Here is a 17219-nt window from a genome sequence, read left to right on the forward strand (position 1 = left end):
GCCGAGCGCTCCCGGAGGGTGAAGGGCGCAGTGCAGGTGGAGATTATGCCAGCTTCCTGAGGTGAAGGACCTTGGGGTGGGGCAGGTAGGGCAGGAGCCTGGGTTGGTGGCCGGGAGTCCCCGGAGGGGAAAAAGGCATCAGCCAGCCGTTCCGCCAGCTCCTGGCAGGTGATTCCCAAGGAGACAGCAATGGCCAGGTGGGGGTGGAGTTGGGTCCGAGGGGCGAGGAGGGAGCGGAAGAGACGCCAAGCCCTGGCTGGGGAGCGGGCAGAAACGAGGGAGGCACAAATGCCTTCCCAGGATTCGTTTCGGCGCCTGTTGTGCTCGCGTCTGCGACAGCCGTTCTATATATACCCACACGACCACGTGGCTATGACGTGGTACAACAAAGTCTTACGACACCCCCATTGAATGTCATCGCGTGGCTTCAGATCACCCCATCGGATGTTTTAAGGTCAACCCATAGGTCACCCAATATTAAGGTCAAAGGTCAACTCAAGGTCATGGGTCGAGACCAAGGTCAAGGGTTCTACACCATAAATGTACCACATATGGTCATACACGGCTAACGTGGTAGGGCTGGAGGCCTATGCGACGAAAATAGGATTTTTTAGTTCGAAGAGCGCTTTTTTTTGGCATAGCACTGGGAGCGGTGTAGTATATCAGAACACAGCCAAGACGTGCTCATTAGCAGGCTGGTTAACTAATAATGAATAGTTAATTTTTGTAACTATTACTGTTAGGCTAGTTAATGAGAAGCATATAGCCCACCGTAAGTGATATCCATATCAGTTTTTAGGATTTCGAAAACGTGGTTGCCCTCGCCGCTGTGGCCCAACAAATTTTAGCTGCATCGAGCCAAAATACATGCGCTTCGAGAAGCTTGCAGGCAAAGCAACCTCTCCAGGGGACATAACTCGTCGAAATAGCTAAAATTTGTTGGGCAGCAGTGCCGAGGATAACCGCGTTTTCGAAATTCTAAAAACTGATATGGATATCGCTTACGGTGGCCTGCACGCCTCTCAGTAATTAAAGAGACTACCAGTAATAGTTATAAAGTTAACTAATTTATACTATTTAACCAGCCTGCTAGTTAGCATGTCTTAGCTGTGTTCTAAGTACTGCACCGCTGACAAATATTTGCCGAAAAAAGCGTTATTCTAACTCAAAAATCCTGTCTTTAAAGATTCTGTAAAGTCTTAGGTGAGACACCATGTATAAGCTAACAGAGGTCAAAAATTGCAACACGGGTATTGCCGCCACCGGCCCTTTTCGCGAGCAAATAGCGATGACGTCAATGCGTTTCAAATGTGAATCTCTGAGGCTAAGCCACACTTCCGTTGACTTCCCCAACGGTGATCACTGAGTCCTTCTCGTAACTGACGCTACGAATTTGAATCGGTAACGGAAAAATTGTTCAATTTTCAAATGAAAAGTGCTCGGAAATAAATGCGTATTTTCCTGCCGAACATCAGCATGTACATATTACAAAGTAATTTGTCAAGTTTTATTGTCGGTGTTGACTTTCCTGGTCATTTTTCAGCACGTGTTAGTTGCATTCTCCTAGTTTCTGTTAAGACGTAGCCACGCCGTTAAGCCGTACTATTAGCTGCGAGTTCATATCATGCGCCATGCCCTTAAAGTGCGTAGAGCCAGTAAAGTAACAGCTGAATTATGTCGAGATATATGGAGCATTTTTTTACCTGAACTGAATTCTCTGGAGTTTGCCTTCCTCTCTTTTTCTTTGAGTGTCAAGTGTATTCTTCTCAGTTTTTTTTTATGGTCACACTAACGACGACGCCCAATTTCCATTGATTAGGTACCAGGTATAAACAAAAGATATTATCTTAAAAAAAAACGTTGAACACCGGGATCCTCTGTTAGCCCTACAAACACTGCTGGGCTTTGTCGCAATAACTCACCATATGGGGTAGAAACATCGAGGCTAACGAAAAGGGTTCAACTTAAGGGTAGCGCAGCGAGCTATGGAAAGAAAAATGACAGGTGTAAGGTTAAGAAATAGGAAGAGGGCAGAGTGGGTGAGGGTTCAAATGCGGGTTAATGACATCCTAGTCGAAATCAAGATGAAGAAATGGGCTTGGGCAGGGCATGTAAAGCGAAGATAACCGCTGGCACTTAAGGGTAACGGAGTGGATTCCAAGAGAAGGCAGGCGTAGCAGGGGCGGCGAATGAGATTAAGGAGTCTGCAGGGATACGGTGGCCACACCTGGTGAAGGACAGGGTTAAATGGGGAGTTATGGGAGAGGTCTTTGTCCTGCAGAGCGCGTAGTCAGGATGATGATGATGATGATGATGATGATGATGATGATGATGATGATGATGATGATGATGATGATGATAGCTGTTCTGCCTGCGCTCTGCAGGAAGATCCTGGTCAAGCTGAACGGCACCGCCGCCGACGCTGCCGTGGCGACCATGTTGTGCGTCTGTGTCGTGCTGTCTCACGCCTGCGGCCTGGGCGGAGGATTCTTTGCGCTCCACTACAAGCCGTAAGGACGCCAGACGGCTCGTCACAGAGATAAAGGATATGTTACAGCCCACATTGTACCAGTGCCCCGAAACACTATAGCAGCTGTGAACCATCCCCTGGGCTCCATGGAGCAAAATATGGGTCGCTAGTTGGCACGAATACCGAACATCTGCGGACTTGTGACGATACCAGCGACGGTTCCGTGAACTGTCAGGGTTACCAGACACTGAGGACCAATCGAAGTTGACCTGTACCGATACATTACCGCATTATAACGACAAAGACAATACATTCATGTATTGTCTTTGTTTTAGGATGTTTCAAGCTTTGCAAGCACTACAATTCTCTAGACAATTTCTCTTATTTTAAGAAGACGGTCGGTAAGTGCGACTGAAGAAGCTACGAACAAGGTAATTGTGCCGACTTTTCGCACTCGGCGTGAAGAAAGTCACCGCGGCATTGTGTGCCGCCCTTGACGATAGGAAAGCGAGATTGCGGAATTTTCCACTCACCCGCAGTCTGTCCATCAATGTTTATAAGAGACCCGCATGATGAATCCGGTGGCGGATCCACCGCGGTCGATCCGGTGTTCCCGGGTTCGAGCCCGACCGCGGCGGCAGCGTTTCGATGGAGGCGAAACGCAAAAGGGGCCCGTGTGCTGTGCGATGTCAGTGCACGTTAAAGATCCCCAGGTGGTCGATATTATTCCGGAGCCCTCCACTACGGCACCGCTTCCTTCATTTCTTCTATCAGTCCCTCCTTTATTTATTTGTAATACTGCCAACTCTAAAGGGGTCATTATAAGAGTGGGTTTTAAAATGAAGAAAATAACGGTAAACAAATACACATAAGAAAACAAGGTCAACAATACGTATAAGAACTGCCTTTTCAGCGAGCACAAAAAAATTTCTTCAATGTTGGCTTCGCGGTAACACATGGTTGCAAAGCGTTCCATTCGCATACGGACTGCGGAAAGTAAGGATACCAGAACAAGTTATTATTGCAATAATATTAATAATAATAGTAATAATAATTGGTTTTGGGGGAAAGGAAATGGCGCAGTATCTGTCTCATACATCGTTGGACATCTGAACCGCGCCGTAAGGGAAGGGATAAAGGAGGGAGTGAAAGATGAAAGGAAGGAGGAGGTGCCGTAGTGGAGGGCTCCGGAGTAATTTCGACCACCTGGGGATCTTTAACGTGCACTGACATCGCACAGCACACGGGCGCCTTAGCGTTTTTCCTCCATAAAAACGCAGCCGCCGCGGTCGGGTTCGAGCCCGGGAACTCCGGATCAGTAGTCGAGCGCCCTAACCACTGAGCCACCGCGGCGGGTCAATACAATAAAATTGCTGTATCATATTTGAGTGTATGTGCCTGGTTTGGTGCGTGTGTCTATCTAAAAAAGTCTGAAAAAATTTCGCTGGGAGGTTCAGGTGTCCGGCGAGATGTGAGATAGATACTGCGCCATTTCCTTTCCCCAAAAACCAATTATTATTATTAACCCGCCGCCATGGCTCAGTGGTTAGAGCGGCCGGCTACGGAGCATGAGGGTCCAGGTTCGAACCCGACCGTGGCGACTGCGTTTCGATGGAGGCGAAACGCAAAGGCGCCCGTGTGCTGTGCGATGTCAGTGCGCGTTAAAGATAGCAATAATAATAATAATTGGTTTTGGGGGAAACGAAATGGCGCAGTATCTGCCTCATATATCATTGGACACCTGAACCGCGCCGTAAGGGAAAGGACAAATGAGAGAGTGAAAGAAGAAAGGGGTGCCGTAGTGGAGGGCTTCGGAATAATTTCGACCACCTGGGGATCTTTAACGTGCACTGACATCGCACAGCACACGGTCGCCTTAGCGTTTTTCCTCCATAAAAACGCAGCCGCCGTGGTCGGGTCGGAACCCAGGGACTACGGATCAGTAGTCGAGTGCCCTAACCACTGAGCCACCCCGGCGGGTAAAACCAATTTATCAATTTCATTTTTTTGTGTATATGAAAGACAAGCTCATCAGAATTTGTGGTAGCCATAGCTCTCGAATTTTCCAGACAGTGGCATGACCACTGCTATTTGCGAATCCTTTCCGCACAAGTGTGTATAGTGGTACGTGTAATCGATAAATCCAATAAGAGTTGCGAAGACAGCTGCGTTCTCCGGTTATTCGTTGCGAATGTTTCAACGCAGGCCGTTGACGCATTACAGGGACAATGAACGTTACCGACGTAGCGTAGCGTAATTTACACATGCGGTCGCAGTAAAGTGAGGAAGGGGGTCAATGTCCTAATTTATCACACCACTCACTGCTCTTCTGAGGGACCCTTTTTCTTAACACTATCTCCTCAGCAACGGTTCTCTACCGGCGACGTATGTGGACGCTCGCGAAACAGCTCCGCTGCAGGCGTTCGAGGCGCACTACGTCACTCACCCCAACGACTCTCTCTTCGGTGAGTTGCAAAGCTTAAAGTATCCAGTTATGAATCGAGGCTAACAGCAATGTCTAACAGCCGGGTTATTTTACTTCACGCGACAGGACGTCACGGAATATGCGTGTAGTATGTTTGGACATCTGCTTGTTTGAGTCACCAGAAAGCTCTCCCGCTACATTCTTCGAGACGCGCGAATTAAAGAACAAATTGGAGTGGCATTGATAGCATTCCTTGAGTACGGTGGTGTCCTTGGGATATACTACCTCAGTAGAATTGGAGTCAATGCTAGAGCTCTTACATCTATGTGCGTGAGTGCTTTAATTTTTTTGTTATTTTATTTTGCTGTCTGCTGCAAAAAAACTTATTTTTTTTCTGTTTTTATGATTGAGTGCTTTAACAGCACTGTTATTTACTTTTGTTATGTGTAGCTGCAAATAAGCTTATTTCTTGTTCTTGTGTTCTTGCTTATTCATATCTCTTATGTATATTGTGTTGTGTACTGTTAACATTCAAGGAGTTATTGTTCGTTCATTCATTTTACGATTCCTGACGCTTGTACTTTGTTTTATATGTTGTGTCCTCTTTTTGTTTGTGTCATGTTGTGTTGAACTGTACATCGTCGGTCCAAGTGGTTGCTATGAATTGGTGAAAAGAGTAGCTGGAGCCACTATGCAGCACCAACGCCTCCTTTACTGTTCATGTAAATAAAAAAAACAAATCGTAGTTAATTTTATTCTATCGGATGTCCAAAGGAGAAAAATGGCATTGTTGGCACGTGTAATGTGGAAAGTAGCCCTATCAAAAAACCAGCCCAGAAAATTTTCTCGTTACAACAGATATTCCTATAGTATTCTAGTTACTGACCTTGGCGGAACAACATACATTCTTGACGCGATAAAAGAAAATTCTGTCGCTACAACAAAGCTTTCTGTAGTAGTCATCAATCGCTTATTCTCACAACAGAACCAACTCTATCGCGCGATTACAGCGACTGCGCAGTGCAATAGAACATATAGAACATATCTTTTTGGTTACCACAAAACGACCGACAATTTTGTCGTATTCCGGAACCGGCTGTGTTGTATTTCTCGACTGGGAGATAAGCAGTAATCTATTAGGATATATAGAGAGGATTAGAAGGGAACGAAAACATAGGCGGCTTTCTTATGTCGAACGGTGAGAGATTGGTAAGCATGATGAAATATAACGACCGAAGCTAGGACAGGGTTAACAGAAGATTAATGGGAGGGGCATTTGTCCTGCGTCGGGCATGACCTGGCAGATGATAATGACTTGCTACGCTGTCTGATGACAACTCGGGGTTAATTACCCACTATTTAACCCCGAATCCCGTCACGTGGTTACGAAGGGCAGTTTCACAGCTTTCCCGGAAGCTGCACAGTTGCGGAACTGGGCAGCTCAGCTGTCTATAACGGCAAGCAGATGGTAGGGTGAAGAAGAATTGGGCAACAATTAGAAGCATGCTTGGCACCGGCGGTCATGGGTTTGACCCCCGGAACTGCCCAAAGTTTTCTTCAGTTGCAAACTTCTGAGAAAGCCACAAAGCTTTCGTGTACAGCTGTATGGGTATAACCCTTATGTGGGTGAATAAATTACGCCTTAAATTAAGGCTACTACACATTCAGAGTTCCTCCTAAATACATTTGGTTATCTGATTCCAGCCAGTGGTCTGTACGCACACTAATGAACCGTCTTTTTGGTGATTGATTGCAAGGAAACAGAGTTATCGAATATTAAAAATCTGTTTCGCAAACGTACAGCTAGCTAGCTTTGGGAAACGTATTTCAAGGTTTTCAACGCGTCATCATCCTGTTATGCAGGGTGCCTCTTTCTTCATGACTTCATTTCTCGATTGTGCGACTACAGTGTTAAAACTAGCGCTCAACCTGATGTTTCGCGGCAAATGTGGTTCCTCATGATGCGGAACCTCAAGATGCGGAACCGCGGTAAAGGCAGAAACAAGCAAATGGGAAAGTCTTGTCTACGCTGCGACACGTGGTACGGTTAAATCGTTTTGTAGCCTCGCCAGTCCTCTTCACTCCTGGCACTTGAGCAAGGCTTAGGGCACCCGCGAATCCTGCGTACATTTTGAAGCGCAGTGTAAGTAATGCTCCTAGGTATTTTCGAAACTTCCTAAAAGCCTAGACACCGCTGTCGCTTGTTGTAACTTACAACAGTCGAAGTATAGCGTGGTGTCCTCTATTATAAGAGGTCAGTTAACTGAGGTAAACGTAGTGATGACGGCTAGATACCGCAAGGACATTTAGCTGCCCCGGCATTGTTTATATTTCAATGTGGAGGCCGTGCGCAAAAAGCGGTGAGCGCAAATACCTGCCAACACAACAGCAAAGAACCACCGAGGTGGCTTAGTGGTTATGTTGTTCGGCTGCTGACCCGAAAGACGCAGGTTCAATTTCGATGGAGGCGAAACGCAAAGGCGCCCGTGTGCTGTGTGATGTCAGTGCACGTTAAAGAACCCGAGGCGATCTAAATTGTCCGGAGCCCTCCACTGCGGCGTCCCTCATAGCCAGAGTCGCTTTGGAATGTTAAATATCATAAACGAAACGAATCACAACAGCAAGGTTGTGTTTCTGTCCGTATATTTATCAGCTTGTTATGTGCTGCAGTGAATACGAGCATGTGGAGCCAACTAGCCCAGAAGTCTGACCTCCAGGCGAAAAGACGCCGCAGTATAGCTCCAGCCTCTCCGCTTCGAACTCCATGATGCAAACACCCACTCGAAGGACCACTTGCATAGTCTACCAGCGGTCGGAAGTTTGACGGAAGCCTGTATGGCGCGGGCTAAGTGTAACAGCGATTGAGACTAGAACTCACAAAAGAAAAAATGCAAGAAAAGGCAAGAATCAGGGTTTTCGGGGACGCTACGGGTTTCTTTCGCAATTTTTGAACAAGAAAAAAGGTTAGTACAGCGCAAATGAGACACGTCAGTAGTAGTAGTAGAAAACATTTATTCCAAAATGGTAGGATAGAAAGGCGAAAATACAGATTTTGGGTGGAGTCCTTATTTCAGGACCCCAATGTCCACCGCAGTTGCTCTTGCTTGGGATATCAGCTTTCGCTGCGTCGCCAAGTCAGAGCTGAGCAGTGCAGACTCCCACTGTTCCTCGGAGTGATGTTGGTCTATATCGGGGGGCTTGGGACCGGAGCAGCCCCATGTTACATGATATGTTGTTGGAATTCCGCCACACCAGGGGCAGTTGCTGTCATATCTGTCGGGGAAGATGATGTGGTACTTGTGTAGGTTAGGTAAGGTGTTCGTCTGTAGTTGTCGCCATTCCCTCGCCTCTGCCGCCGTTAGCTTACGGTGTGGCGGGGGATAGACTTGTCTTTGTGTTCGGAGAAGGAGGAGGCGCTCGCCGTACGTAGAGGGGAGAGGGGTGAGGTCGGGGAGGTTAGTCGCTCGGTTAGTATATCCTCGAGCTAGACTGTTCGCGGCCTCGTTTCCCTCGAGCCCCTCGTGCCCAGGGGTCCAAGTGATTTGGTGCTTGCATGTGGAATTTTGAACTTGTGGGGTAGTCAGAATGGGGGCGACGAAGTGTGGAAGTCTGCCAGAGAGGAAGAAGCGACACGCGGACTGGGAGTCGGTAAAAATTTTTAACTCAGTTCCCGTAGCATCGCCGTGCTGGATTGCGAGGGCAATTGCAGCAGTTTCTGCTACTGTGGGAGATCAGTTTCGTAGGGAAGCGCTGGCGATTTCCTTGAAATTGGTGTCCAAGACGACCGCCACCGTGTTTGTTGAATCGGGGTACATGGCTGCGTCGACGTATACAGTATTTTGTGCCTGTCGACGTGTGCGGCGCATATAGTCCACTCGCGCCTTTCATCGTCCCTTTTGTGAGTCCGAGTGCATGTTCTTCGGGAGTGGAGCTACATACACGCGAGTTTGCAGAGTTGAGGGTAGGTCTCGGTTGTCCTGGACGGCGCGTATGTCAGCCGGGGAACCCACTCTTTCCAAGATTGCGCGTCCAGCTATGGTGGTGAGGAGGCGTTCCTTTTCCGATGCTAGGACGGCTTCTCGAATTTCTTCTATTGTGTTGGCCAGTCCCAGGTCTTCGAGGTGGCAGTTGGCCGTGTACAACGGGAGGCCTAACGCATGTTTGTTGGCGGTACGGATGATGGCATCTGCTTTGTCTCGCTCATTCCCCAGAAGTGGTAGGAATGGGAGACCGTATGACAGGCGGCTCATAACTAGAGCCTGTATCAGTCGAATTGTATCCTCCTCTCTCATGCCTTCTCGGTTTCGGGTGATGCGCCGAATCATGCGGGAGATCTGGAGGGCAGTTGTCCGGAGACGCTGTAACGTGTGGTTGGCTTTCCTGTCACTCTGAAGCCAAAGGCCCAGGGTGCGGATAAGAGGGACTTCCTTTATTCTCGTGCCTTCGAGGTAAACCTCGATGTCGCCGGGAGATTTGTAGGCATAGCCCTGAATGCGGATAATTTCGGATTTTTCGGGTGCGCAGCGGAGGCCGCAATTTGCTGCTTGTCTTTCTACGCAATTGACTGCCTCTTGTAGGGTGTTTTCTTTGTCGGCAAAGGAACCCCAGGTGGACCAGATGGTAATATCATCAGAGTAGATAGTATAGCCGATGCCTTCAATAGCCTCGAATGCTTTTTCCATGCCGATCATAGCTATATTGAAGAGGAGAGGAGAGATGATAGAGCCTTGGGGAGTGCCTTTGTTGGGTGTCTGCTCTGTGCCGGAGCGGACATCTCCCATGGCAATCGTGGCCGTTCGGTTGCTGAGAAAGTTTTTGATGTAGTTGAAGGTCTTGGGTCCGCAATCGAGGGCGTTGAGCTCCTTCAAGATGGCGTCGTGAGAAACGTTGTCAAAAGCGCCTTTCAGATCAAGTGCCATAATTAGGTGCTCGCCGCCTCTCGGGATGTTACTGAGTACTTCTTCTTTGAGAAGGAGGAAAGCGTCTTGCGTAGAAATACCTTTCCTGAAGTCGATCATAGTGGGTGGAAAGAGGTTGTTGTCCTCTATGTAGTGTTGGAGGCGGGTCTGGGTAACGCGCTCGTATAGTTTGCCCAGGCAAGAGGTGAGGGAGATGGGTCGTAATGCTTCCAGGCTTGATGGTTTTCCTGGTTTTGGGATAGTCACAATTTCGGAGTGTTTCCACTCTGCAGGGAGTTCTCCCGCCACCCATAGGGTGTCATTTATGTAGGTAGTGAGGACCTCGATCTGCGACTTGCCCAGGTTTCGAATCATCCCATTTGTGATCTTGTCCGCTGCCGTGTTGCGTGTGGCAGATCGAGCCGCGGCGTAAACCTCGGTAGTGGTAATTGGGGCGTCAAGCCTCTCATTTGGACCTCCGTGTACGAGATTGTGCTGGGAGGATGGGGGGCGCCGATGTATTTGGTTTTGAGGGCGGTGAGGAGGGCCGCGTCGTCTCCGGGGTACAGACGGGCGATATTCTTGAGTGTACGGTTAGTGGAAGACCGCGATGTTTGCGGATCGACGAGGCTGCGGAGGATCGCCCAGGTGCGGGAGGTCCCCAGCGTGCCGCGTAGTGACTCGCAAAATTCCTGCCAATTCTGTTGAGAGAGGTGTTGTCCATACTCTTGTACTTCTGTCGTGATCTGTGATATGCGGTGTCTCAAGGGACGATTTAGGTGTTGGCGTTTCCATCTGCGAACCAGAGTCCGTCGGGTCTGCCACAACTTCAGAAGGTGACGATCGACCGCCGGATTATCGGGTGTGCATTGTACTTCGGTGGTGGCCTCCTTGTGTGCTTTCCGAATCTCTTCACTCCATTCACTGATTGATTGAATGGGGTCTTCCGGAACGAGCTGTGCACGGTATTTAGTCCAGTCCGTGATTTTGGCTGTTCCCAGGGTGCGACGAATGTTTGCGGAGGTGATAGACGTGCTTACGATGTAGTGGTCGCTACCTAAGCTCTCTCCGAGATTCGTCCACATAGCATTATGGATGTTCTTGACAATTGTAAGGTCAGGGCATGCTGTTTCCTTCGCCGGTTGGGTATAAATGATCAGTAAGTATTTCCAGGCCCAGGGCATCCCGAGCTCGTACCACGCTCAGACCACGAAGCGAGTTCGTTTTGTAGCCCCATTCCCTGTGTGTGTGGGGGGTGGGGGGGGGGGTAGGGGGGGGGGGGGGCGTTAAAGCCACCGAGTGCGATAAGCTGATGCGAAACAGCTAGCTGATCTGCCTCTTGAAGTATGTCAGAGAAATCAGCCTTGGTTGCTCGTGGGGGGTGATACACGTTCAGAACGAAGGTGCTCTTGCGGCCCCTCTTGTTGGGAATGACCTCGATCATGTTGTAGTTGATCTCCTGTTCTCTCAAGGAGTGTTCGACCACCGTTATGTCCTAAGAAACAAGGGTGGCAACTTTTGGAGACCTCGCGTTGTGGACTGGGTAATATCCTGGGAGAGTCGGCGCCGGGTCGGCTCCTACCTCTTACAGGCAGATTATATCGGTTCGAATGGGGGTGACATTGATGTATTGTTTCAAGAGGCTTTGTTTTCTCCTGAAACTTCGGCAATTCCATTGCCAAATCTCTAGGCGGTCAAGAGTGCCTGATTTAGAGAGCAGAGCCATCCTGGTGGCTGGTAAAGCTCCTGACAGATTCGTTGTCGCTACTCATAGCGACCGCCGCGGTCGCGGACCGGTAAGTTTTTGCTCGAGGGTTGTCAGAGCTGGTAACACATTTTCTGCTAGGGGCTTTGGTGTTTATCAATGCTTGTAGGGTAAAAACTTGGGCGTCATGTGCGTCCAGGCGCGCGCCTATTTGTGCGCTTTGGGCTGAGAGCTGGGAGGTGAATGTTGTGAGAAGGGGGTTTATGTTGTTCATAATGTTATTCAAGAGACGTCCCTCTATTTCTTCATATGTGTTGGGGAGGGGGGTGGTTGTCGGTTGGCGAGGTGTGGGAGTGGGTGTCGCCACTGGTGGTAGCAGTGGTTTGGGGGAAGTCTCAACGTCCCGGGGCGCAGGAAGTGGGGTAGGTTGAATTGGGGTGGGGGGGGGGGGGGGAGAGGAGTGCACTTGCGGGCTAGCTCTGCTACCTGGGATCGAAGCTTGTCGATAGTGTGTGCCATTTTTGCGTAGTCTGTGCATTTGGGTGGAGTGGGTGTGTTTGAAGGAACAGTGGGAGAGTTCTTAACGAGCTCTGCCCAGCTCACCTTTTTGTCCGTGGTCTTGGCTTGCCCCTGGTGTGGCCGGCTAATTTTCTTTTTTTGCTTGGGTGCAGGGGGAGGAGGGGTTGACCGGTTGGTGGAGGCGGATCCCGATCTGCTCGTACTGCTGCCGCTTTGGCTGGATGACTCGTCGTCCGTGCTGAACCAGCGCGGCGTCCGAGTTCGGGCCTGGTTGTCTTTCCAGGACCGGTGTTGTTCCTTGATGGTGGAGTGGAGGATCGGACGGATGGTGGCTTTTGCTTGAGTGGTTTGAACCGATTGGGGCACTTCTTGCTGCCGGTTGCGTGTGTTCCTCCGCACAGAGCACACTTCTACAGGCACTGATGTCCGCCAGGAGGATTTTGGGCCCCGCATTTCCTGCAGGCCGCCAGGTCTGGTGTGGGGCACACATCGGAGCGATGACCCGGCTGCATGCACACATAGCAGAATTGTCATGCTGGGCGATACAGATGGCACCGAAACTCCGCGCTCTTGAAGTACACAACGTTGGGGGTGGTCGGGCCGTTTAAAGTGATCAGCATCGACGATGTTTTGCCCATGCGTCGTACGTCGAGTACGGTGGTCCCGCGTGAGCGGATGTATAGGCCCGTCTGAAGAGCTTCCGGTGTCACGTGGTCCGGAATTCCGTGGATTACGCCCCGTCTGTCGTGCTCTGTGAAAGGTATGTAGGCGTTCACGTCATGAGTGAGGTCTCCAAGGGACAGTGTCTTGATTTGTCGAAGTTCGTTGGCAACTTCTGCGTGCGGAGTGCTCGCTACGAGGATATTTGATCCGTAGTGGGGGCGGAGTAGGTACCTTCCTTCCACATGCTGCGGTTCTGGACAGGCGTTGCTTACTGCTTGGGCAAGATCGAGATTTGAGAAGTTCTTTAAAGCGAGTCCTCGGTGCGGTCGAATCACGATTTTGATGTCCGTTTGCGGTAGAGGCGGGAGGCGGACTCGAAGGCCGCGTTTCTTTGGCGTAGGTTGTTTGTGATTAGGTGGGGGGTCCTGGGAGTCGGTGCTGCACTGAACTTGATGTTGGTTTCAGTCCGGGCTGCTTTGCGAAGCTTCCTTTCTTGATGTCTGCTCAAGGCTGTCTTCCAGCCGTTGGGCAGAGGGGTAGTAGGCGGTGGCGAGGCCGGGGACGAACTGGTTGTCGGACCGCTTTCCGTTCGGTCTTGAGAGTCGGTTAAGTCCATGTCGGAATCCAAGCTTTCATTTGTTGTGGGTAGCAGGGACGCCTCCGAGCTCATTTTCAGCGCCGCGCAGCGTGGCGCGGGGCCGAGACACGTCAGGAAAACAGGAACAACAACGACAACACAGGCACAGACTTCCAACTGTTTGACATCCAAACACTTCCAATGACTTCCGACGACGCTATACCGCAACGTCTGAAACTGTTGGAAGTCTGCGCCTGTGTTGCCGTTTTTGTTCCTGTTCTCCTGTCTTGTCTCATTCGCGCAGTACTAAGCTTTTTTCTGCAATGAACCAACTAGCCCGCAAGAACGTTCTCCATTGAACAAGGACAGGGTCAAAAGGAGACACGTAGGAGCAGCGAAAAGCCTTTTCTTTTTGCATGGTTTCATACTTTGACGGCCGAGGACCAGTTTTTCGCGGCTTTTATAGTGTACCAGAACGAAGTACACTGTACCGCATGAGCCAGCAGCACTTCGATAGCATGGCCGTGCTCACAGAACAAAACCTCGATAGTGTGCATTCCCTACCAAGACCTGCTTAGGCTTCTCACCGGACAACAGGTCAGAGCACGAATTTTCAGCTACGCCATAGCACTGTTTGCTCAAGAGGAAGTCCCCAGTAGAGCTAACGCTTTATAAACTGTTTTTCGCGCGGAGAGTATCTATCGTATGACACGGCATAGAATAATGCATGATACGTTATGGCATCTGAGAGTCCAATATCCCGATATTGCATGCAAGCTTTAAGGCATGCGGTATTGTGAAGGCCCTCGGATTAACTTCCATCACATGACATTCTTTCACAAGGGCTAAAACTGGACAGCAACGCGAGTGTTTTTTTTTGCATTTCGCCTCCATCGCAACCCGGCCTCCCATGGTCGGGATTCGGCCCCGCGACCTTCGGCTGAGAAGCCCAACGTCATAACCGCCGAAGCTGACGGCTGATATCTGTGGTCCAGGAGTCCGGTCGGCCGGCGTGCCGGGTCAGCTGCGGGGCTTCCAGGCGCTGCTGAAGGCGGGAGGCTCGAGCGCGCCCTGGGCGGCCCTGTTCGAGGACGCCATCGAGATGGCGGCTGAGGGGGCGCCCGTGTCGCTAGAGATGCACACCAAGCTGGTGCGCCGCAAGCGACACGTGCTCGAAGACCCGGCACTCAGGTGCGCTTTTCGCACTATACGAACGTATACTATCAGCGTCAAATGAAATTCGAACCGCGGAGCGCGTGGCCAAAGGTCCATTTTGCGCATTCTGCCTATCCTCAATGGCCAAAGGTCCATTTTACGCATTCTGCCTATCCTCAATGGCCAAAGGTCAATTTTACGCATTCTGCCTATCCTCATCAGACCCGCTGCGGTGGCTCAGTGGTTAGGGCGCTCGACTACTGATCCGGAGTTCCCGGGTTCGAACCCGACCGCGGCGGCTGCGTTTTTATGGAGGAAAAACGCTAAGGCGCCCGTGTGCTGTGCGATGTCAGTGCACGTTAAAGATCCCCAGGTGGTCGAAATTATGCCGGAGCCCTCCACTACGGCACCTCTTCGTCCTTTCTTCTTTCACTCCCTCCTTTATCCCTTCCCTTACTGCGCAGTTCAGGTGTCCAAAGATATATGAGACAGATACTGTGCCATTTCCTTTCCCCCAAAACCAATTATTATTATCCCCTTCAGATATAGGCTCTCTCTTCCGGTTCGCGATATTTTTACTTCTGTTTTTCTTGACATTCGTTTTCTCGGTCTGTCACTGAAGCGCCCCGTGCATTCTTTCCACCGATCGCAACTTGCCACGGCTGTTGACCACGTGGGTGAAGCGAGTGCTCTTACTCCCTGACGTGCAGGGCTTCGATTAAGCTGCAATCCTCGGCGTGTTATCAGCGTCTGGTTGCGCTGCGCACAAATAAAGCTCGACTGGTTGCTTCGATTAAGAAAAGAATAAAGGCCTCTTCTACTGAGTATGATGGCCATTGCATTAAGGCAATCCTACCACAAATACGGCATATCGACATGCACGTATAGCAGTAAAGGCAGACCTGGTGTTGCCGGCTCTCCAAATTCGCTGACGCTGGTCCCAGTGAGTTGAAAATGTTGAGTCGCAAGAGAACGGCACGCATGCAGGGCCACCTCTCCGTAGTCCATGATTCATGGTCTCGTGCAAACACAAAAGCGTTGCTTTTCTATTTCCTTCATTGATTCTGACGCGCCGCTTGGTTTAGCGACGGTACAAGACTTCGCAGAGCACCCTCGGGCAGAGGACGTCTAATAGTCGATGTGCTGGCACACAACTGAAAAATGTCCCTTAAATATAGGAAGCCGTAATGCTGGGAGTGTCTGCTGCAGCGGCCACAATAAGTAGGCCTTAATCCTTGCCGGTAGCCCGCTGTTTGTGCCCACGGGGGCAAGTTTCTGAGCCTTCCCTCCCCACAGAATGCCTGGAAAGTTCTAGTAATTGTAGGCTGGGGACGACAGGTTTCCTTTGCAATGACGCGCTGCCATAGCGCTGCTGCGCACCGTGACGGCAAAGAGAAACGATTCGCGCTTCTTTTCAGGATGCACGGTAACGCGTGACTGTTCGATTCCAGGGCATTTGAGCTTTCCTGGCGGCGATTAAATTGCGCTCACTACTGAAAAGTGATTCGGGAATGTCAGTGCACGTTAAAGATCCCCAGGGGGCGCTGCGAGCGCGCGACATGAGCAGACGTGTGTCTCTTCGGCTCCGCCGATTTTCGGCTGGGGCCACGTCCCAAATCATTCTACCCCGGCAAAACTGGCGTCAAACGAGCCGGAAAACGAAGAGGAACACCTGGACTCCAAATTCGTCCAGGTAGGCCGATTGTCTCTAAATTTACGGCCGTTTTTCGACCGACCACGTCGGCACCGTCGTTAAGCCTAACGGCGTCGCCAACGCCTGGCCTGGTGGAATTGGCCCTCCGAGGACAAGATGGCGACTTCCGCGCAAGAAGTGCGCGGCTACGACCTTGAGGCGATGTTGTGGACCTCGGTGCCCACCACCGGAGATTAAAATTCGACGGTTACTCCCAAAATTCGTTGTCCAGCTTTGCTTCAAGCGGCTGCACGCCGCTCTCAAGACCCCACGCTCCCACGCCGCTCCCAGATGGCGGCGTTCGGCGCCGGCCCGGCCGCCGGTTCGTCGGTCGGAAACGTGAACGCTCCCGCGACGCGCGCCACGGGAAGCAAGGACAAGGCGTTCTCGAAGTGGAAGCCGCGCCCAATGCCCAAACCGACACCTGAAGACTACGTCATAGTTATAAAGCCCAGAGAAAGCGTTTCTCTTCACGAGGCGTTCACAGAAACCGGCTAAGGCACTGCCATTTCAGCGTGCCTCGGGTTGAAACGGGCCCCGCGCCATCTCCGTTCTACCCTCACGAGAGCAAAACCTCATCATTGTGCATACCCCGGACATCAAGGCGGCCGACCAGCTTATCGGGGACTTCGCAGTAAATTCCGACAATGGGTCGATCCCGCTTCGGGGTTACCTAAGACAAGACGGCGGCAACATGTGCCACGGCGTGATCGTGGTCCGTAACTCGGACACCACGGAAACTCTTAAAGACCTAGTGTGCTGGCGCGCCGGCACCATCCTGGAAATCCGGAAGTTCGGGACATCCAACAAAGCACATTATGACAACATGGTCGTCTCTGTGAGAAACTACTACAAAACTATCCCGGCGTGCGGCCAGTGTGGGGTCGTCGGACATCGCGCTGATGCGTGTCCAAACCTGCGATCGAACACCTGTGGACTCTGCAGATTCCAAGCTCCGCTAGTGGAGGGGGTGCGGGCTCCTCACAACTGTGTTCTCTGTGCGGTGGCTCCCATGCCTTCAACTCTCGTGACTGTGCAGCAAAATTCCACTCACCCAAGACGAAAAAGAAAAAAACGGCATCCAAGAAGAAAAGCCGCTATCTTGGGCCTCGCG

General features: G+C 50.8%; 1 protein-coding gene across 1 annotated transcript in view; it reads left to right on the forward strand.

The window, feature by feature from the left end:
* LOC144101873 (scoloptoxin SSD14-like) overlaps positions 1 to 17219 on the forward strand; it is a 57642-nt gene that overhangs the window by 12476 nt on the left and 27947 nt on the right. Inside the window, exons 4-6 of the mRNA XM_077635094.1 lie at positions 2385 to 2510; positions 4835 to 4935; positions 14253 to 14448. Coding sequence (XP_077491220.1) covers positions 2385 to 2510; positions 4835 to 4935; positions 14253 to 14448 — 423 coding nt within the window. The remainder of the gene's footprint in view (positions 1 to 2384; positions 2511 to 4834; positions 4936 to 14252; positions 14449 to 17219) is intronic.

Source organism: Amblyomma americanum, chromosome 8 (genome assembly GCF_052857255.1).
Source record: "Amblyomma americanum isolate KBUSLIRL-KWMA chromosome 8, ASM5285725v1, whole genome shotgun sequence".
In the NCBI taxonomy this organism is placed as follows: Eukaryota; Metazoa; Arthropoda; class Arachnida; order Ixodida; family Ixodidae; genus Amblyomma; species Amblyomma americanum.